Source organism: Papaver somniferum, chromosome 10, assembly GCF_003573695.1.
Source record: "Papaver somniferum cultivar HN1 chromosome 10, ASM357369v1, whole genome shotgun sequence".
NCBI classification, from domain to species: Eukaryota; Viridiplantae; Streptophyta; class Magnoliopsida; order Ranunculales; family Papaveraceae; genus Papaver; species Papaver somniferum.
Genome location: NC_039367.1, coordinates 86,095,332 through 86,117,737, shown reverse-complemented (window position 1 = coordinate 86,117,737; position 22,406 = coordinate 86,095,332). Strand labels below are relative to the sequence as shown.

Here is a 22,406-nt window from a genome sequence, read left to right as displayed (position 1 = left end):
ACGGCTCTTAGATGTTTCAATTTGCCACGTAGTAACGTCTCCGGCCTGTTACTAATGTGCCACGTAATAACGGCTTCAACCTGTTATGACTCTGTCGTTACAAAATTTTCGTAACGGCCCTCAGCTGTTACCACGTGTCATTTCGTAACGGTCCACAAGTGTTACTAATGTCGTTACAACCAAGAATTCGTAACGGCTGCATTGCCGTTACAAAAAAAATGTAACACCCACTTTTGAAACAGGCGAGGGCCGTTACAACCCGTTTTAATAACGACTCAGACCTGTTACTAATCCCAGAATTTGGTGTAGTGTATAAACAGACTTCTTACCTCGTCTGAATATGGTTCTTTTAGATTTCTACTTTTCTTCAGAAGTACCCTGTTGATTTCCCAAGGCCAGATTCATTCTTTGCATGTCATTTTGAAGTTTGGAAACCCTTTTGTTGTTCCTCTTGAATTTACAACACTTACTTTGAACATGATTTGCATTTCCATAAAATGAACAAATCAAGGAAGATTTATTATCTTGATTATTTGCCTCCTGTTTATCACAAAATTCATCATCAATTGTTCCAAAACCGGCTGGAACAAAAGAGTTGATTGTGCTCATAGTTTTTCTTTTGAACCCTAAATTATTTGTGTTTCCAAAAGACTTCTGAATGAATAACATTGCTGATATTTTGTCAGAACTTCCAGACAACCTTTGCAGGTCACAGTTAAGAGTAGTAATCCCCTTTTCCTTCAGAGATAGGGTCCTGGTGAATTCATCATTAAGACAATCTATCTCAAGATTTTTCACCTGAAATGATGATTCAAGTTTCTCCAACGAAGCCTTTTGTTGAAGATTTTCTTGGTGAATTTCTTCACACTTATACAAGAATTCAAAAATCTCGGTGTCAGACTCAAACTCTGAATCAGAATTCGAGTAGGAGGAAGTTTCTGCTGCGAGAGATGAAAGTTCATTGCAAACATCGAAAGTATGCAAGATATTGATAACCTGTGATGATTTTTCTTGTATTGAATCATCTGAAGCATTAACCAAAGAGAGACGTTTCTCACACTTTTGCTTCTTTTTACAATATCCTTGATCTTTGGTGTAATCAGTGATTTGAAAAAATCAACATGATTGGAACAACATTCATCAGCCCAAGACAAGTTAGATGATTCGCTTGTGTTGGTCACAACATTGAACACAGATGTACTGACTGTGTTCTGATCAAGATCAAGTAATTTTAACTTTCCAACAAGAGTATTTCTGGAAAGCGTATCAAGATTATTTCCTTCTACGATGGCATATTTTTTTATAATTGTATATAGATGACAATGATCTGAGAATTTTCATCACAATGTCCTTTTAAGAAATAATCTTACCCAACGCAAAAGATCCATTAAAAATTTCAAACACTTTGTGATTAAATTCATCAAATGAATCTTCATCTTCCATATGAAGGTTTTCCCAATCAGAATTTAGGTTTTGAAGCCTAGCTTCTTTTTCACAGGTATTCTCTTCAAATACGGTTTCTAAGATATCCCACGCATCTTTAGACTGAGTGCACGTAGTCACATGGTGTTGAAGATCTGGGGTAATTGCATGGATGATTGAACATCATAATCACCGATATCCTTTGGAACAGTTACATCGCCTACTGTAACAAACAGAGGAAAATAGCCATTAACAACATAAACCCATGATTGAAAATCACGCGCTTGAAGAAAGGAACATATAGCACCATAAGTAATTCGAGCCATCGAAGACTGGCGGTACTTTTATAGAGATAACACTTTTTTCCATAGAGTCAGATCGCTACAAACACAGACTCGTGAGGTCTTAAACGTGTTTGCCTGCTCTGATACCAATTGATAAAGCGGGGGTCTAATAACCACACCCAATATTTCGCTTAGCAATATGGACTAACTCAAATATACCAACTGAAGTCTTGTATAACTAACCTCGACCAGAAGGATGATGTGTTCGCGGATGTCGATAAGTCTTCAGGTTTTTCAGAGTAACACGATTTTTGATCAACTTTTCTAGACTTCCTAGTCTAACCTAACGAAGTTGACTTTAATAATCTAATCAAGCGACTCAAGTTTTGGAACTACAATATGACAGACAAACTTGACATTCTAATGCTTGGTTGGTTCAACTGAGCAATGATCTAACAAATTCATTGTTGTTTTAGTTTGACGTCCTAAGAGTTTTATGTTTTAGTTTAGTGTTATGTTGTGTTGTATTTATTTAATTAGTGCAAATTTCTTTGTATTTGCACCGTTACTATCATAATAGTTTTAACTTTGTTATTTTAAAAAAAACTAAATTAGATTAGAGAAAACTACATTGGATTAGTACTAATCTATCATTCAACTAAAACTAAATTATAAAGCTCATTCATTAACGTTCTCATTCAATAGCCTGGTGGTGGAGCATCTAGTCAGCAGAAGGGGTTGAACCTGTGGAGCTCAGTAAGAATGTTGAAACAAGTTTTCTAAGCAAAAGGTTTGGTGTTAGATGACTGCCATGTAGCTAGAGTTCTTTGTATCAGTTCAATTTCAGTTTAAGACAAGCCACGTCTCAAAATGTGACGAGCCTCAGCCTATGTAACCCCGAGCATCCCAGTTTGATTCGATCGTCTCAAGTTGAGTCTCTCGGCTCAACCTAATAAGGGATGGGAAAACACTCGAATTTGAATATTTTCTCATCCAGTTGCTTTGTTTCACAGTCCCAGTGTGGGGTAGGAATGGGAAAATCTCATTTTTCTCCTTAATATCTTTTCTTTTAAGTATTTAATAGATGACTCTACTACAAATATGCCAAGAATCTCGATTCTCGTTATATAACTCCTCAAATATAAAAGATGTGATTAAAATGCACATACAGGATCCCTAACGGGTGTGCATAATATCAAACTCGGAATATATGAATCGATTTTTAAATAATTTGGTTTGATTTATTTGGTTGATTATATTTGCTGATACTAACAACTCTTACCGTGACAACGTGGCAAGCATGAAACATGGAGTTTAAACTTTCATTTCTCGTTTTCCTTGGATTATCTCTCAAGAATTGAGCTTGGTTCCTAAATCCCCCGTGGCCTGATCTTCTTTGGCCTAAATACGAGACTACTATCCCCTAGTTAAGGGTTATAAATATTCATGTATCAACCACTAGTTATAATATTCATCTATCAATGCCGCAAATGAAAAGATGCGCGCTGTCAGCCAAATGTACTTGAGAAACTATAAATCTTGGAGCTTAGGCATCACTAGAAGAGTCCACGACAATGTCATATGTGATATAACTTCATTACTTCACCTGCTGGACTCTAATGGAGCAGTTTCATCCATTAATGAAAAGATGGCCGAAAAGATGGAGAATTTTCTGTCAAAAATGTTATATTTGGCTAATCGGGACTAATGATGAATATCCGGACCCTCAAGAGTATGTTCACCTTAATATGATTTGGCCGAAGCTACGGCCTTCCAAAGTTGATTTTTTTCCTTTGGCTTGCATCTATACCCAAAATCTTAACTCCAGACGATCTGATGAAGGAAAGATGGGGGTACCTAGGTCAATCATTGTTATCTTTGTGTAAGAGATGAAGAATCAAACATGCATCTGCTCCTTCACTGCCATATTGCAAGTCACATTTGAAACTTCTTTAAAGATGGATTCAACATCGTGTGAATGCTTCCTCCTTCGATCTCCATCGTGCTAAGCACTTGGCCAAGTCCTAATACCGTTTCCAGGAAAACTTCCGTCATCAAAGCTTTACCAGATGCTATTCTGTGGTCCTTGTGGAAAGAGCGTAATCAGAGAGCGTTCGTCAACAAATCACACATCACCAACAAGATCATTCTGAAAATAAGATATATCTTAGCATATTGGCTCTATCGACAACCCGAGTTTCAAAACATAACTCTTAAAGAATTCATTCTTTGGAACAACGTGGTCTTCGAACCACCTTGAAGAATTTCTAAGATCAATTTTACAGGTACATTTTGGTTGTTATAATCGCTATAGTTCTTTGCCTTGATCATCTTCACCTAGTTTGGTTTTTTTGGGTAGTTTCGCTTTGCTTCCATGGTGGTCTTTTGTATCATGTACTCTTTCGACATCTGGTCCTGTCTTCAATAAAATATCTTTTGTATTGATAAAAAAAATGAAAATGATATAGAAGTAGACGTAGTATTAGGTTTTGTACGAGAGTATAAAGTTAGTAACATAATTTTATCGAGAAAAGGGGTAATTTAGACCTTTTAAGGTTTTAGGATACCCCTTACCAGAGTATCAGATTGGATTAACTCCATCATCTTCGGTCCCAGTAAAATCAACAGTCTGCAATAAAACCTCCTTTTAGAAATTAATTCATTAATCAACCAAATGTGTTTTATTTAATTTGGTTGATTAATAATAGAGGAATACAAGATTAATAAACAGTGAAGAACTTTTCTTCTTTTTTCTTATTTTCTCTCTCCTAAAGAAAATAAAAAATCACAGCCTTTGTAAACCTCTTGTTCAGATATGGTCCAAAAGGATCAGATCTGAACAAGATTATTTTTTTTTTAAAGTTTTAGTCAATGCTTAATCAAATAAAAACATGTTTTTTATTGTTTTGATGTCTTTTGGCATATTTCTTCGCCATTTGAGGCGATTTTTCTTCGCCATTTGGAATGATTGTTTCTTTGTTTTGCGGGAGATTTCTTCGAATCTTCATGGTTGGATCATTACTTGCTATTATCGATTCAAAAACATCAATCATTTAAAACGGTATATCGCTTTGAATTTATTCCTAATCTAAGAGATTTAAGACATCCGATTTCGTCTGGGTATACAAGATTATAGGCAAAGTACTCCTTTCTTTTAGGAGCATCTCTTATCAAAGAATAAGGAAATCATATCAAATTGTCGGATTTGATTCCGGATAATACCATCCTTCTTCCCTACCACATAAACAAAAATTGGGTATTTTTATGGTTTATGCTCTTTCTCTTTGCGATATACTTGTAATTGATATCTTTAAATGTATTATGGTTTCAATTATCTTGTATTTTGATGTTTTTTTTATTCTTGTAACACAAAATTGGTCAAAAAGACCAAAACGGAAATTTCCTGGGTGAAATAGATTCTTAGCTTTAGATACTGTTTATATAGCCAAAAAAAAGAAAAATACCGTTCATTTAGCCAAAATGGATATTTCACCCAGAATCTTTTTTATTTATTAACCTGAAGAGACAAATATGTCCCTATCTTCTACAAATGTTTACTGGGTTGGGTTAGTAAAGGTTGGAAAAAAAACAGAGTATTGTGCAATCTCAGAAAAAAAAAACAGAGTACTCTGTTTCATGAGTTAGAGAAAAAAAACACCAACTTCTACTTGAAATCGATCTCTGCAAAAAAGAAAATATGAAGTAACATAAAACAGAGTTCCAACTTCTTCTGCTTCTTCTACTCCTTCATATGGAAGAGCAAAAATTGAAAAAAAAAAAAACAGAACAAAAACAGAGTAAAAAACATAGTGAAAAACAGAGCAAAAAAAACAGAGCAAATTCAACCATTTGCAAAATGTCTAACAATTCTTTTATGGATGTTAGCATAAACACAAACACTAGACTTATGACAACAGATATTCTGACCAGACACCAAGCTGATATTGCTAAATGGATTTCACCCACACACCACCTCATATCCCTTCTGAAACAGACATAATATTTTTAAATGGATTATCTTATTCACTTTAAAGTACACGGTTTGTAAACCAAAATTATATTAAACTTAACGAAGCCACAACAAAACTGGCCAACAGAAGGGATTGCATGGTTGTTGCAACAAAAGGGATTCCAACAGGTATAATTTCACAACATACAATAGGATTTATTTTTGCGAGTATCAAATCATTATAGTGGCAGAAAAACAAGAAATACAAAACCAACCTTCTTGAAAATTTGAACTTTTCTGAGGTCGGTTATCTTAGCTTCTGCTGTAGCTACTCCTAGTAGAGAATAGAGATAAAATACAACTTCAGCTTTGTTTGCTTCCTTAACACGAATCTCCAAGCCATGTTCATCAAGTTAAGATTATGGACTTTGAACTCCAGACCATGCCTGCTGGTATTCTAAATCTCTAGCGTCAATGGCATCCCTGCATAACCAGAAAAGATCACGCTCAAACAAACATACACCCTTCTGAAACCCATATTTGCACTTGACCAATCACTAACAAAGAAACTGCAACAGGGTTAAAGCATCAATCAACCTCAATGTATGAATTGTGAAGATCATCACAAAAGATACTCACCAAGTACATGCTCTTTTCTATAAGACATAAACAACAGAAATACTAAAAAAAGTCAAATGAAAGGAAAAATATTCCACCAAGACTTTGTAATGTGAAAACAACGGTTTGTTATACAACTTATACCGAGAATTAAGGCAGATAAGAGTATAGAAAGTCAGTCAATAAAACATGATGAAACTGGTTTCATCCCAGCCTAAATATCGATGAAACCAAATTTAACCAAATTTAAAACAGGATGTAACTGGTTTCATCCAAGTTTAAACATGGGTGAAAAAAAATTCAAAAAATTTTAAAACATGATGAAACTGGTTTCATCCCAGCCTAAATATCGATGAAACCAAATTCAACCAAATTTAAAACATGATGTAACTGGTTTCATCTTAGTTTAAAATGGGTGAAAGCAAATTCGACCCAATTTAGTATAGGATGAAACCCAGTTTCATCCTTGTTTACAGTGAGTGATACCTAGTTCAAAAATCATAGTTTCATCCTACCTATAGATGAAACCGGTTTCATCCTAGTTTAAAATGGGTGAAAGCAAATTCGACCCAATTTAGTATAGGATGAAACCTTGTTTACAGTGAGTGATACCTAGTTCAAAATTCATAGTTTCATCCTACCTATAGATGAAACCGGTTTCATCCTAGTTTAAAATGGGTGAAAGAAAATTCAACCCAATATAGTATAGGATGAAACCAGTTGCATCCTAGTCTAAACTGGGTTTCATCCTTGTTTAAAGTGAGTGAAAACAGAGCAAAAATATCATACCCAAGAGATGTTGATAGTAGAGCCAACATTTTTTCCATGCATTCCATCCTTTGGTTCTTTACATCTATCTCTGTGGTTAGTCTATACACAAGATTCTGCAGTCTCTTTACCTCTTCATGTAAACAGGTTGCCATCAAACTCGAATCAGCGACAATCTATACGGCAAACAAGAACAATGAGACGAAAATTAAGTTACCCATCAAATGAAACTAACAAATAAGAAAAATCACAGGTAATGAGATTTCAACGTTGGTATTGCCAATTCAAATTTTAAATTGGATTAAAACAACCAATAAGGTTCTGATTCTAGTTTTTAATTGGATTCAATATGAAACAATCAATACAGTTCCATTCCAATTTTTATATTTGATTCACATATAACAATAAAATGGATCGATCTAGCAATCCAGACTGATTGGGATTGAAAACAATACAAAAGGATCCGTGAGTTTCAAATTAAGAGATGGAAAGTGTTCTAGACTATGAATCCAATCAAAGTTTATACCTTTTTGAGCAATTGATGAAGAAATCTAAAGGAGACGCCTTTTGGAATGTTTTGAAAGATGTAGAGAAGGCTGCAAATCCAAATTGACATTAAGAAAACCAGTGATATAGATCAGAGAAGATGAATTTCGATCAAAGGAGGAACCTTTATGAGGAAGGTGGTGGTGTTGGTTGTAGTTTCTGTAGATGCTGATGGCGGTGGTAGTAGTATTTTCGATGGGTGCGGTGGTGGAGGAAGGTGGTGATGTTGTTTGTAGTTTGTCGTAGATGCTGATGGTGGTGGTTGTAGTATTGTTGATGGTGGTGGTGGCAGATGTGGTTATAGTTGATGATGGTGGTGGTGGAGAAAGGGAAGATCGACAGCAGCAGAAGAAAGCAATGGAAACTGGTGAAGAAATCAGATCTGGTTTCTCGAGAGCTCGTACCTATGAAGAAGACGAGGAGAAATGAGGGCAGTAACGTCTTTCCTCATTAAAAGATTCTTTTTGGTCATTTGACCCAGACTGAAACCTTACCCGTCCATTTGACCCAGAAAACACTCAATTTTGGCTATATAGCCCATTTTCTGTTCTTGTAAGCGATCTTATATAATCAATATTTTAATTTGAATGAATTAAAGTATGTTGATCCAGCAAAATAAAAACAAATATGCTTTATCTTTACCAAAAATGATTGGAATTCACTTTTAAAAAACGCACACCTTTTAAAAAAGTTAATTCGAAATGTTTATTTAATTGAGTAAATAGTTATTAGATGACCTCGATATCGAACATGATTAAGAATATCGAGACTCATTATATATTATCAAAATATAAAAAATAAAATTGAAATGTCACATAAATATGTTGCCTAACGAGAGCCTAAATAAAGAACCATCAAATGGTATTATGGTTCTCGTACTTCCTCCTATTTTAGACTTTAGAGGAGGGAGGTGGAGGTTCGAAGTTCCAACTTCCAACCCCTGCCTGCCAATTAAACCCATGTGGAAAGGAGAGTTTGATTATAAGTTACGAACCACTATTCTATCTATAAAAGGAGGAAGAAAAGTACACAAAATCGTTTGGTTTTGGTTCACTCCATTGGATCGAACGGTTCAGACAGTTCATATATACCCCGTTGGGGTGAATGTAGTTTGCACATACCAACTACTCCCACCACGTCAACGTGGCATGCATGAAACAGGGAGTTCAGTAGAACCCAAAAAAATAACCAACTCCTGGGGTAGAGGATCACACTCTTTGTTTTGAACTTTTGATTCCCATTTATTTACGACAAAGAAGAGGACCTCTCTTTTCCTTCCCACCTCCCTCTCTCTAGTCCATTTAATAGTCACTACTCAGTACTCACCACTTCACTCCTCCTATTCCAACTTCTAGCAATAAAACTCAGACACAACTCTGATCACATTCTCTAAGATTATTTCTATAAATATTTGTTGATAATTCTGACTCTCAAGTATCTTTTGTTATAATTCCTCAATGACGGGTAGATCTGCTGCATGCTGTGAGAAACTAGGTTTGAAGAAAGGTCCATGGACACCAGAAGAAGATCAAAAGCTTTTAGCTTATATTGAAGAACATGGACATGGTAGTTGGAGATCCTTGCCTTCTAAAGCTGGTTCGTGTGAATTCATCCTCTCTTTTTTACCCTCCTAGTGTCCATGATTCTTTTATTTTATTTTATGATCAATTAATGTTTATAATGTTGTTTTATGTATTATTCTAGGACTTCAAAGGTGCGGTAAAAGCTGTAGATTAAGATGGACGAACTACCTTAGACCTGATATTAAAAGAGGAAAATTCAGTTTGCAAGAAGAACAATCCATCATTCAACTTCATGCTCTTCTTGGTAACAGGTGATCATTTATATCATCAACCTCTCATCTTCATCCATTTCAAATCACACATTTTTTTAAAAAACGAAAAGAGGGATTCCCTCAATATATTGATAGCTAGGTATCATCGATACATCAATACATTTTCATTCCAGTTCTGGATATTTAGAACTTTCAATCATAATTAACTTTCAATATCACACATGAACTCACATTTGTTACATATTTATTTTTAATATTTCTGAACTTTCAATCATAATTAACTTCTGAATTGATTCAGCATAGTGTTGTCTTACTGAAAATGCACGGTACTGATCATGGTTCTTTATTTTCTTTCAAGTTTGTCCTTGCTTCAGTCAAGTCAGCTAAAACATTAAATTTATGATTAGAACCTTAAACTACATTACACTTAGACAGTGATTTCATATTAAATTTTCTATAATTCTGCTACACATTTTCTCTTTATTCAGTTTCATACATGATCTAAATTCAGCAAAACATTCATTAGTCTATCTACTAAAGTACTTAAGTATTTATTTTCTTCCATTTACATAAAACTTTCCTATAATTGTTATGAATATTCAAGAGATTCCTTTTTTTTTTGAGTTTTCAACTACTACTACATTCTAATAGAGGTTAGTAATTACACCACTCTTCTTTTACTTTATTAAAAAAATTGCACATATATGGTTCTTTCTATTAATTACTGTCAACTAACATATTTCTACACTCACCAACAAATTAACTACTACTAATAAATTTGATTGACAATTTATTTTTATGAATAGCAAATGTTGTTGTCTTAATTTATTAGGAGTATTATCAAAAGAATTTTTATTTTTTTGCAAAGAGCAAATGTTGTTGTCCTAATTTAATATGTCATGCATGAAAATGGTATTATCATCGTATTATGAATCGAGATTTTGTTCAAAAGAAACAATTCGAGAAGGTTCAAGTGTCTGAAATGAATTTTTAGGTCCACATATTTATTAACATAAATAAAGTTCACAAAAAACAATTGTTGTTGATCGATGTAATTATGTATGATTGGGTTACCAGTCCAGCAGTCCCCATTCCCAGCCACCTTTTAATTACACGGTGCTAGTCTTAGAATTTTATAACCCGCAACCTTGATTTTCTTGTCTCGCTCTTTAAATATTTTCTTTTGGTTGCATGTAAAGTTGGTCATGCAAATTAGGGGTTTAATTGATTTTCTAAGTTTTCATTTCCTTTTCGTGGGTAATCTTTGCAGGTGGTCCGCAATAGCAACACATCTGCCTAAAAGAACAGATAATGAAATCAAAAACTATTGGAACACTCATCTTAAGAAAAGATTAGCAAAATTGGGAATTGATCCGGTGACTCACAAGCCCAAAAATGCAACCCTAAGTTCAATCGACGGTCCATCCAAGAATGAATCAAACCTTAGTCATATGGCTCAATGGGAAAGTGCTCGACTCGAAGCTGAAGCTAGACTTGTAAGAGATTCAAAGTTAAGGTCACATTCTAGTTTCAAACTCCAACTCACTCAACTTGGTTCATCATCATCAGCTGCTTGTCAAGCTGGTCCTAATTGGCATGGAACAATGTGGTCATCAAAGTCAAACAAAGTCTCTGCCGGTCTTGATGACTCTCCTACATCAACAATGACATTTTCTGAACAGAATTTATCACTGCCGGCTGCTTTAGCCGTAGGATTATCTGATCACGACACAGCTTTGAACAACGAATTCGTCGGTGCCGGCTCCAGTAATTCTCATGAAAGATCAGTAGTACTAGCAGTGAAAGAAGAAAGAAATGAAGAAGAGTTGAAGAGCATTGGGAAGTCTAGCCATTTCTTAAATATTCCTGATATAGTACTGTTTCCAAATGCTTATCATCATGAAGGCACACAATGGAAATACGGTCATGCCTCAAAATCTGCAGGAGACGTCGGAAACGACGCACCCATGGTCGACGATGATAACGTTAACTTACCCGCTGCTGGGAATAATAATTTCATCAATGGGTTTACAGAACTTCTTATTAATCATGATCGTCCTAACATCACTAGTTCATCATCCGACAATGGCGAATGTACAGATGATAATGGATATGAACAAGAGGTTAGCAAAGATTACTGGAACAACATACTTGACTTGGTGAATTCCTCGCCATCTGATGCTCCACCAGTTTTCTAATAAGTATGGAATCTGTTAAGTAAGTTATTATCATAATAATCTAACTCGTCCGAGTCCAGAGGCGGAGGAGCAAGGAGTTGATTCCCTCCGCCATTGTCCGAGTCAAATCCTTATCTGTACGTCGATCTACCTATATGAAAACGACTAGCTTTTAATTTTCATGGTATTAATTGTTGGGTGGTTCCTTGTCGCATTCTGTTCTTTCTATATATTATTTTCAATAGTGGATTTTCTATTATTTATTATTTTTGGTGCTGCGATTTTTGAGATTGAATGATCGATCAATAGAGAGACAGGATTGTCTGAAGGGTTAAAGGACAAAATGCCCCAAATTCGACCCCCTAGGTTTGAAAATGCCCCGGACGTTAGGCAAGAAATCAAAATGCCCCAAAACCGTATCAAAATGCCCCATTCTGTTATGTTTTCCGTTTCAGAGCGTTAAGTGGTCAAATGCGTAAGCATGTGGCCCGCACGTGGAAATCGTTTGACATTTATACCCTTATGTATGGCCAAGATGAAAATCTAGGGTCCTGTTTTGGGGCATTACATGTACCGTTTTTTTTAAATGACTAGCTAGGATCGCGACACGTGGAACATCCTAGCTAATCAACGGCTAGATTTTCCGACCGTTGTGATATTCCGACCGTTGTAATAACAGTCATTTTTTTTTGTCTCCCCTGACTTATAAATTGTGAAGATGATCCAACCAAAAATCAGTAAAAAAAATTCCTTCTTCATAATGGCTGCTACATCAAGCCAGGAATGTGAGATGTGCAACGAAAGAAATCATCAATCAATTGATTGTCATTGGATCTACACAAGGTGTAAATTAGTTCCTTGTAATGGTATTCGTAAACTTTTAAAGGTCAAAGATGGTGCTAATTCAGGGAAGAAATTCTTCTCTTGCTCTAATCCCATGTGTTCATACTTCGAATGGTTTGATGATGCAATTAAATCCATTGCACCTCAGTACAATGGAGGTTGTAAAGCTTGTTTTGGTGATCACAAATTTTCTGATTGTCCTTGGTCACAGACTAGATGTATCAACCCCAAATGCAATTCAACAAAGGTGAGGATCTTAAACATAGCTCAAACATCATGGAATTATGGTATTGGCTACCTAAAATGCCTAGAATGTGAAGATTTCCAATGGGTTTCTGATGCAATGTTTATGAAGAAACAAAAGCAATTAGATAATATTGAAGATCAAATTTGTGCACAACTAAAGATAAAGTGCACAATTAGAAGATAAAGCACAACCAAAACTCATGTCAGAAAAGCTTAATGTAATGTTATCATATTGGAAATCCATAGATTCATAAATAAAAGTCTGCTAAAACTTTCAACATAAACTAACTAGTAGTATGTATGCCATTAAAAGACATAGGTCTATAAATGCTAAAAGACAAAGACATAAAAATACATAAAATAAGAACCCAACATTTCTATTGTTGATACTTGGAGTTAGGTTTTCTAACCCTTTTTGATGATGGTTCGGTAATGTTGATTGTTTGGCTAGAAATGTTAACAGTACCATTAAAAATCTGGTTAAAACAGGCACTAGAAGGTGTAGAAGAAGTAGATGGTACCTTCCTTTTAGATCCAACATCAACTGCAGCGGAGGAGGATGGTGCAGTTGCCTTACACTTTTTCTGGGAACCAGCTGTAGAAGAAGATGGTGTAGTAGCAGCTTCCTTACCCTTTGAAAATGGTGGTACATCAGCAGTAGCAGTCTTTGATGCAGATGTTGTTGCAGTAGTTGGTGCAGACAAGGCCTTCCTCATCTTCTTTGTTGGTGCAGCAGTAATACAAAACTCATCTCCATTAACAGAACATTCCATTCTAACTCCTTTCTTCTTTGGATTAGAACCAACTGGAGGACCTTGACAGGTAAGGATGTTATGATCAAGACCTTTACATACACTGCACTTTGTTACTCTTTTGGGCTGCTTGTTCTTCTCATACCAAGACTTCTTTCTCTTGACACAAGGTCTTCCCTTATCTCTCAATCTGTGTGGATGTAGAATGTTGATACCAGTCTGCAAACAAAATAGAAGTTAGTAAACTTTAAATGCACAGATCTAGAGAATAAAAAGAATCCATAATAATAATACAATAAAGTAAAAGTACAAAAGTAGATAATATTATTCAATGAAAAGATTCTCAAAACAAATTTTTTTTTTGAAATCAGACAATGGAAAAAGTAAAGGGCTAAAAGTTAATCTAGGTTGTCCTTTTGAGTATCAAACCTTATTCTGATACTCATCTATGATTTGACAAAGGATACAATCTTTTTACTGATTCAAGAATTCCCTTCATTCTATCAGAAATAAAGGTCAGTCCAGCCATATCTGGTATCCTTTTTCTCATTTCTTTTAACATCATAAACCAATTTTCTTCAGTTTCACCCATACAAATCATCATACATAAAGGAAATACCCCATTCTGAGCATCTATACCTGTTGCTGAAAGCATCACACCACCAAACTTACCAGTTAGGTGAGCTCCATCTAACCCAATAACCATTCTACAACCATTCATAAAACCTTTTATCTGTGCATTATACGCCAAAATGAGACTCTCAAATCTGTTATCTTTATCATCTCTGGACCAGCTGAAATGACCTATGCTCCTTGGGTTCAATGAGGTAGCAGCTATGACCAATTGTGGTGTTTTTTTGTAACAAGTCTCAAATGTTCCATCCCTTTCTGCTAGCACCAATCTCTGTGTACACACACAGATAAAAAATTAGCAATTCAAATATACCAAAATTTATTAAATAAACAAACAAAAGGTAACAAAAACAAAGCATAAACATGATACCCTTGCATGACGAGCAACCCATTTTGGTATTTCAGTTTGCAACTGAGGTCTAATGATTTTCTTAGCTATATCATCTGCCTTCTCCACTGGTGAAGCAACATCCATCGTCTTCAACAAGTACTTAGCTACAAATTTTGCATTGCATTTTCTGCTGTAGTCTTCATTGGGATTTTTACAAGTGTGTTCTATGTTGCATTCTCTGACTGTGACTGTCATATCATCTTTCTCTGGTACCTTTCTTGCATTCACCATCCAAGCACACTTTTGGGCATCCCTGTAAGCACAGTAAGAATAGTGTCTGATTTTATCTCCTTTCTTCACCTTAAAATCCCTGTGTTTCAACACTGCATATTCTCTTAAATGATCCTTATAAGCTTGCATACTTCCAAAAGCCATACCAGTACTTATTTCACCAGGTGTGACCTCAGGAGTATCTTCATTTATCATTTCTAGACGTTGTGGTTCATTTAAATGCTGACCAAAATCTTCTTCCCACTTAGCTTCTTCCTCTTGAGTGACTTCTTGGCTGGGAAGATCTTCATCTGAAGATGCATTCACTGGTGCACTCTGCTCTTCATAAAAGCCACCTACATTGAAATCTTCATTACAATCATCAGGGTCATTACCAACATCTATACCCCTAGCACACATAGAAACCCAATCTTCATAATTCATCTGTTCTTGTGTTTCTTCTTCACTATCATCTCCACTCTCATCCTCACTTTCATCTTCACCATCCTCTTCCTCATCATAGTCCTTAAAGAGAAAGTCAGGCTTGTCATCAGGATGACACTCATCTTGATGTACATTAGGCAAATTCACCTGGTCATCTTCATACCCCTGTACATGGTTGGCTGCAACAGATGACTGTGTAGGAATACTTTGAGATTCATGAACATGGTTGTCAGCAACAGATGCTTGTGTCAATTCCACTTGCTCTTCATGCTCAAAATCAAGTCTTGTTGGTCTCATATCTTTAAGCCCACTAACAGTAGCAGTCTTATTAAGTCTTGGACTCCTCCTAACCTCTACCCTTTTACTACAGTTTTCTTCCTCACTGGGCTGATATAATTAGTCACACCACTTACCCCACTAACACTGGAAGCATCATAAACATAACCCCATTCTCTCACTGAAGGAGTAGGTATAATTGGAGTGAACCACAGTCTGACCAAATTATCTTTATTTACTTTCCCTTTGTTCCAAAATGAAATAAACATTTCTTCTGATTCACACTTATCACATGCATTCCCTTCTTCATCATTAAATAAAAACAGTTCAAGTGTAGAATTCATACCTTGTTCATTCACCAACCTAGTCTTTACCATAGCCATAAAAGCATCTCCACTGGTACCAGCTTTACAACCAAGAATATGCAAGTCTCTAAACCGGCCACCTATATCAGTTAACCAGAAATTCCTATCCTTGCTACCCATTCTGTAACAACTCCCCAACAAAAAAAATAATTATTACAGTAGTGAAACAAAGTTTACAGTAATCATTACTGTAAACAAATAGTATGAAACAAAACACTGAATAATATGATTACAGTAATGAAACAAATTTTTACAGGAAATTTTTTTACAGTAATGAAACAAAATAATACAGCAAGGGTGTTAGCAGCCATGGTAGTTACAGAAATGTTTTGCAGTAATCATACTAATGATTACAGTAATCATACCAAAAATTTCATAATCATACTAATTTCATTTTCCCTGAATCAAATTACAACACAATCAAATTTCATAATCATACTAATTTCATAATCATACCAATTTTCATAATCATACTAATTTCATAATCATACCAATTTTCTTCAGTTTCACAAACAAACCCTAATTTTTACTTTCTCAAATCACCCTGCAGCAATTACCAACTCAGTTTAAATCTCAAATCGTCACAAACCCTAACTTCAGATTATAAAACATCATCTCAAACCAATTTCATAATCACATTCCCTGAATCGAAAAATCAAAAATCATAAATATCCTAACACATATCCTAAATCGCAAACCAATTTCACAAACCCTAACCCCAAATCGTAAAGCATATACCAAATCAAACAGATCAAATGTAGAAAGATACTCATCACATGGTTAATCACAAACCCTAAAACATCAAATTTCTAAACAAAAAACTTACCTGTTCGTCACCGGGAAGAGAAAACCTGCCTCTTATCTACTCCGTCTCATCTATCTTATCGATCTGCAGTTCCCTTTGTCCTTCCCGTCTATCAATCTCTCAATCTCTCTCGCCTGTAACCCTATCGCTCTCTGAACTTTCGATTTCTTTCTGTGGCTGAAAATCGATTTTGGTGAAGATAATACCTGTAGCACACGTACGAAACACACATTTGCTACAGGTGTCAGTCCTTGACCACGTGTCCTTGATTTAGATGCCCACGTGTTAAGAGAACCATATCAGTACGTGTCGGGTATTTTTTCTTGCGAAGGGCAAAAATGAAAAATCACACTATAGTTGACTGGTCAAAGGTAGTGAAAATGCCCCAATTTTGACCAAAATTTGAAAACTAACAGAATGTGGCATTTTAATTTCTTGCCTAACGTCCGGGGCATTTTCAAACCTGGGGGGTCGATTTTGGGGTATTTTGTCCTTTAACCCTTGTCTGAAACTACTGAGCCTCACATCTATGTATGAATGCTAGCTGGTGTGTGTGCGTACGGGTATTTGATCAGCTGTGGGGATTTTCTTTGGCCTGTTGCATTCTACCCTACTACGTCACAGTCATTAGTCAATGTTGGTGCAGCTGCCGTGCTACCTAGCTACGCTAGCTCAGTACAGCGGTAACATTAACTGGGATGTGCAGCACTGTCGTGCATTTTATGGCAGTAAGGTCTTGGAGCAGCCAATGGCAGTAATTTAATCTAGTCGGCACAGTACTCGTTACTCGTACATGCATTTTGTTGTTGCCTGACGGTTCAAACGAAGTATCCTTAACAAACAAAGAAAATCGTCATCTTGCCCTCCATAAGATATTTTAGGCCAAGATGTAAGATATTCTCTGTGATTTTCATATATGCTTTTGGATATTCATTCGACTCGGAAATTTTAAATATCAATGCCTGTTAAAGGAGTAGCAACTGTTAAATGTTTTTGATCTGGTTGTAATACAATATTCCCTCCGTCCTAGTTTGTTTGTTTAAATTGGATTTTGCGAAAATTCGAAAGAAATTCAAATTATTTTCGCATACATCATCAATCTTCCAAATTACTTGTTTCATATACAAATTTTGACATCCTAATTTTTGTTTTTTTCTTGATGATTAGAAAATTTTAGTGGAAAATATAGAAATAATTTGATACAAATTTGCTATTTTTTTTTAATTTAGACAAGTAAATTAGGACGAAGGAAATAATAATGTGTAGGGTAAATTTACATAAGAGTCTGACTCATAGTCAGCCAACTTTCTTCCCAAAAGCGCACACCATTATGGATACTGAAAGAAATTTTTGCTTCGAAAGTAGTTTGTCACTTTGTCTCTACATTATAGCTCCCAAATGGACATACCATGCATACAAACCTTTAGGGAATTTTGAAAGTTGTCGGTCATAGTTCTGGTAGACTATCTCTATCGTTCATGTCCCGAGGGTATACGGAGTTCCCACAAATTCTACGTGGCGATCATTTTATTAGATGTTTAACTCGCACGTTGATCGATCATTTATGATCTAACACCATCACATCCAATCGTGATGATACTAGTCAAAAAACACTTAAATATTTGAAAGAAAAACCTTGTTTAAATTATTTAAATACCAATTATATTTCTAAATGATTGATTGTGATGCTACTGGATTAAAAATTGTTCAACAAATTATTCACCTATAATTCGAGAATCCGAACTATTCAGATAGTTTGTTATTTCGATTCGGACAGATGTTAGCTCACTAGATTACTGAGTCGGTACGGATCCACCTAGTTTTAAGTTCTTTTTCTAAAGTGAAGGCCGTGAGTTTCGAACGCATGACCTAAAGGTTGTTATGCAAGCTATAAACCATTAGTCTACTAGTTGATTACACCATTAGACACTTTCCATATGATTAGATGAAATCATATTTCTGTAACATATAACACTAAATTGTCTCTTGATATGGGCCGAATTTTCAATGTCAAACTCACGTTTATAAAACGAACATATACGTATGTCGTTCCGGATTTTTGAACATCTTCGAATTCGTATATTTCCCTTACTATGCTGTCCCGAATTCCCCCTGTACCCTGAATTGCTAACTAGAAGTTCAACCACCTACAATAATATAATAATACAATGGGTGATTTTAAAACATTCTTTTTTTTTACTCGATTAATAAAAATATTTTAAGAAAAAAGGAATTTATAAATTTGCAAAGTAAGGAGTCACCATACAGGGAAAAGAGACAAGAAATAGAAAACCTAAAAAACTAAAAGGAATGATACACTTACCGACCACTCCTCCCGCAAAATGTCTTGATAGTAAAATGGACAGAAGAGATTAAAGCTTCTCAACATCGGGGTGGGGAGTGGGAAGTTGTGGGGCCTGTTTTTATTAGACGCGCGATGAAATTCGGTGGGAATTGTCGGTCAACTTATCATTTCTCAAAAACTAACCACGAACTAAGGAGTGATTGTAAAAGATGTCTTCCCTAACATGTCAGGGGCTGGTCCTAAGAGGAAACTGGAAGGAATCTTTGAGTCGAAAGTTTTTGATAGGCAAAGAAAGGATGTATTGATAAAAAAAGGTACAAAAGACTTGTACCACCCTGAGAATTGCAAAGCAAAGATAGCAATGAAACTATCAGAAAGAAAGAAAAGGAAGAAGCTACAGACAAACACCTCCCCATACCAGAAGAAAGTTATAAACTACATAAATCAAGGAGCGTCAAAATATTCTCTAGGCTGATTCTCAAAAACATCAGAGTACGAAAGACTCTGAAAATCCTTCAAATCCAAACATTTCGTATTGAACTTTACATATCACTGTTGCTTCCGTGTGTACCATTGAAAAATCTATAATTTCTTTCCTTCCATAAACACCAAAGAATAACTGCAGGAATGATTCTCCACACTTGAGCATGAACTTTGTTACTATGAGGAAAATTCCAAGCAAATAAAAGAGAGATCACATCTGGAGACATTGTGAAAAACCACTTCAGTTTGTCAATGAAATATATCCAAACCTTTTTAGAAAACTCACAGTGGATGAAGACATGATCAGTTGTTTCTGGTTCACTGCAGAATAGACAAGTTTGAGGCATCTTCATTCCCCTTCTTCTTAACATGTCTCTGGTAAGCTTGAGTGTGATATTGACCAAAGATAAAAAACCAACTTTGGGTGGTATTTTAAAATGCCATATTATATTAAAGATATTTTGAGCAGGCAACTCCATGTGATCAGTAGCAAGAAATTCATACGCTGATTTAACTGTATAAATCTTCTTGCCAGAAAGTGATCACTCTAAGATATCTTCTTCTTTAGAATTTATAACCACACCATTAAGTTCTGTCTGTAGCCAATTCATTTCGGTCCATATATTAGAATTGAGTCTTCTAGGTACACCAATGTCCCAAGTTATTGTACATGCATCAATAGTATAACAATCTGACACGCAAGCATCCTTCCTTCTTGACAGTTGAAAATGTTAGGAAATGTTGAGAACAAAGAATGATTTTTGAAAAACTCATTGCGCTTAAAAATTCCTTTCCAAACATTTCTGCCAAAAGAAATATAAGAGAACTTAGCCAGCCAATTCACTCCATCAAACCCATACTTTTCTACCACAATTTTCCTCTATAAATCATATTCTTCATATGCAAATCTCCAATGCCACTTTGATGGCAAAGCCTTATTCATCTTTGTCAGATTCTTAACTCCCATACCCCCAAACTTTTTCTTTCTATATAACACTTTCCATTTTACCAGATGCAACTTCTTCTTTCCATTCTTATCATAATCCCACAAAAAGTCTCTAATTAACTTTCCAATCTTCTTAGCAACTGAGATTGACATTTCGAAGAGATACATATAGTATGTAGGAAGACTGGCCAACACACTATTTATCAAAGTAATTTTTCCTTGTCTTGACAACAAAGGTTTCTGCCATCCTCCCAATCTGTTAGTATATTTGTCAATCACCTTATCCCATTTTACTATTCCCTTGTATTTGTCTCACAAAGGCAAACCAAAGAAAGTTGTACGTAGTGTTTCTGAAAAACAGCCCAGTATACTAGAGAATTGATGCAAGTCACCTTCATAACCAACACCATAAATTTGACTCTTGGCAAAATTAATCTTCAAACCAGTTATCAATTCAATGGAGATACGAAGTAATCTGGGTTGTTGAACTTGCTCAATAGAAGCATCAATGAAAATGAGAGTATCGTCCGCAAATTGTAAATGACTCACCATCTTACCTCCATCCACGGTTTGAAACCCAGAAATAAGACCCTTATCCTGAGTTTGTTTTATCATATACGACAAAGCTTTACCAACAAGAAGAAAAAGAAAACTAGATAATGGATCTCCCTGCCTGATCCCTTTATTTCTTTTGAAATAACCAGCTGCAGATCCGTTTATAATAACAGAGAACTTGACATACTCCACACAACATTTCACCCAACTCCTCCATTTAGTTTCAAAACCCATTTTCTCCAGAATTTCATCTAAGAATTCCCAAGTCACGATCGAAAGCCTTTTCAAAATCAATTTTGCACAAGAGACCACGTTTGCCACTTCTAATCCTTGAATAAATCAACTCATTTTCCATAAGCACCCCATCCAAAATTTGTATTTTCTTAATAAAAGCAGTTTGTTCAGAAGAAATAGTAGAAGGAAGAACCATTTTGAACCTTTCTGCCAGAACTTTAGACACAATTTTGTATACTCCATGAACTAAACTAATTAGTCTCAAGTATTTTATCTCCTCCACGATATCTTTATTTGGAATAAGAGCAATGAAGGTGTTTTCCAAAAAGCTCTTAGATTGCAATTTCTGAAATTTTTTCATAAGATCATCTTTGATAACCTCCCAATATAATAGATAAAAGCTAATGGCAAAACCGTCAGGTTGTGGAGCTTTGTTTTTGGCCAAAAGCTTAATTGCACTCAAGCATTCCATTTCATCCACATCCAACTCTAACCAATTCTTCTTCTCATTTATGATACAACTGAACTGTATAAAATTTAAAGAGACAAATTGGCCACATTAAAGATATTCTTTCGAACAATCATTGAACTAAGCAAATACTTGAATGCCTGTTAACTGAACTATCACCATAAACTGTAGAAACCGTTAAATGTTTTGATCCAAAGTCTAGGGTAAATTGACACAAGAGTGTGACACAATGACTCATAAGCCAAGTATTTCCCGAAAAACGCGGACGATAGCTGTTATGGACAACCAAAAAAATCTTTGCATCAAAAATTACAACATTGGAGATACTAAATTACCGGAAAGGATACCAAATCACATATAGGACAAACAAGAAAGTGCTTTGGTTTATATGGGATTTGATACCTCATTAGCATCCATGAAAAGTTGTATGTCTCTATATTATTATATTCTTCCAAATTGACATGCAATATATATAAACCTTTGGGGATTTTGGAAGCTGTGAGCCTCATGAATTGTTTATCATAAATTATCTCTCTCTAAAGACTAGTACCACTCCCAAAGTAGCTTTTCGATTTGTAGAGATAAGAAGTGAAAAGTTAGTTTGGATACTCAATATCAGAATGACTTCTACAAGTAAAAATGGCTTTTGTGTGAAGTAAAATATTTTTACTTTTGACTTCTGCTTTTAATTTTTGCTTATAGCCTGTTTGGATTGCACATCAAGTAGCTTTTCGACTTCTAGAAGTCAGTTTAACGCCAATGGAATATATGTGAAGATAAATGTCCAAGTCCACATAGGATAGACATTCATTTTTCCTAAACTTATTTTCCAACCCCAACTTCTTAAATCAATGTGAAGATGACATGGATTAATTTTTGTTAGACATTGT

General features: G+C 35.3%; 4 protein-coding genes across 4 annotated transcripts; 1 reads left to right on the top strand and 3 right to left on the bottom strand.

The window, feature by feature from the left end:
- Positions 1-8,883: 8,883 nt before the first annotated feature.
- LOC113315091 (transcription factor MYB16-like) lies at positions 8,884-11,773 on the top strand. Its single transcript, XM_026563408.1, has 3 exons — positions 8,884-9,183; positions 9,292-9,421; positions 10,653-11,773. The coding sequence occupies exons 1-3, from the start codon at positions 9,045-9,047 to the stop codon at positions 11,578-11,580; spliced, it is 1,197 nt and encodes a 398-aa protein (XP_026419193.1). The 5' UTR covers positions 8,884-9,044; the 3' UTR covers positions 11,581-11,773.
- Positions 11,774-13,025: 1,252 nt separating this feature from the next.
- LOC113315858 lies at positions 13,026-15,839 on the bottom strand. The gene is made up of 4 exons (XM_026564106.1): positions 15,576-15,839; positions 14,404-15,465; positions 14,020-14,304; positions 13,026-13,619 (listed from the first exon to the last, which is right to left on the bottom strand). The coding sequence occupies exons 1-4, from the start codon at positions 15,837-15,839 to the stop codon at positions 13,026-13,028; spliced, it is 2,205 nt and encodes a 734-aa protein (XP_026419891.1).
- Positions 15,840-20,570: 4,731 nt separating this feature from the next.
- On the bottom strand, positions 20,571-21,047 carry LOC113315857 (uncharacterized mitochondrial protein AtMg01250-like). Its single transcript, XM_026564105.1, has one exon. It carries the CDS (start codon positions 21,045-21,047, stop codon positions 20,571-20,573), a length of 477 nt encoding a protein of 158 aa, XP_026419890.1.
- A 13-nt stretch (positions 21,048-21,060) lies between these two features.
- LOC113315856 lies at positions 21,061-21,519 on the bottom strand. The gene has a single exon (XM_026564104.1). The coding sequence runs from the start codon at positions 21,517-21,519 to the stop codon at positions 21,061-21,063; it is 459 nt and encodes a 152-aa protein (XP_026419889.1).
- Between the last annotated feature and the right edge of the window lie 887 nt (positions 21,520-22,406).

Bases quoted from the DNA above. Each gene is read 5' to 3' on its own strand.
- LOC113315091 (XM_026563408.1), top strand. From the start codon at position 9,045: ATGACGGGTAGATCTGCTGCATGCTGTGAGAAACTAGGTTTGAAGAAA. The intron at 9,184-9,291 runs GTTCGTGTGAAT...GTATTATTCTAG, and splicing joins ATCCTTGCCTTCTAAAGCTG to GACTTCAAAGGTGCGGTAAA. The intron at 9,422-10,652 runs GTGATCATTTAT...TAATCTTTGCAG, and splicing joins CATGCTCTTCTTGGTAACAG to GTGGTCCGCAATAGCAACAC.
- LOC113315858 (XM_026564106.1), bottom strand. From the start codon at position 15,839: ATGGGTAGCAAGGATAGGAATTTCTGGTTAACTGATATAGGTGGCCGG. The intron at 14,305-14,403 runs GTATCATGTTTA...GTGTGTACACAG, and splicing joins GGGTTGCTCGTCATGCAAGG to AGATTGGTGCTAGCAGAAAG. The intron at 13,620-14,019 runs GTATTTCCTTTA...TTTTGTTTGCAG, and splicing joins GTATAGATGCTCAGAATGGG to ACTGGTATCAACATTCTACA.
- LOC113315857 (XM_026564105.1), bottom strand. From the start codon at position 21,047: ATGGGTTTTGAAACTAAATGGAGGAGTTGGGTGAAATGTTGTGTGGAG.
- LOC113315856 (XM_026564104.1), bottom strand. From the start codon at position 21,519: ATGGAATGCTTGAGTGCAATTAAGCTTTTGGCCAAAAACAAAGCTCCA.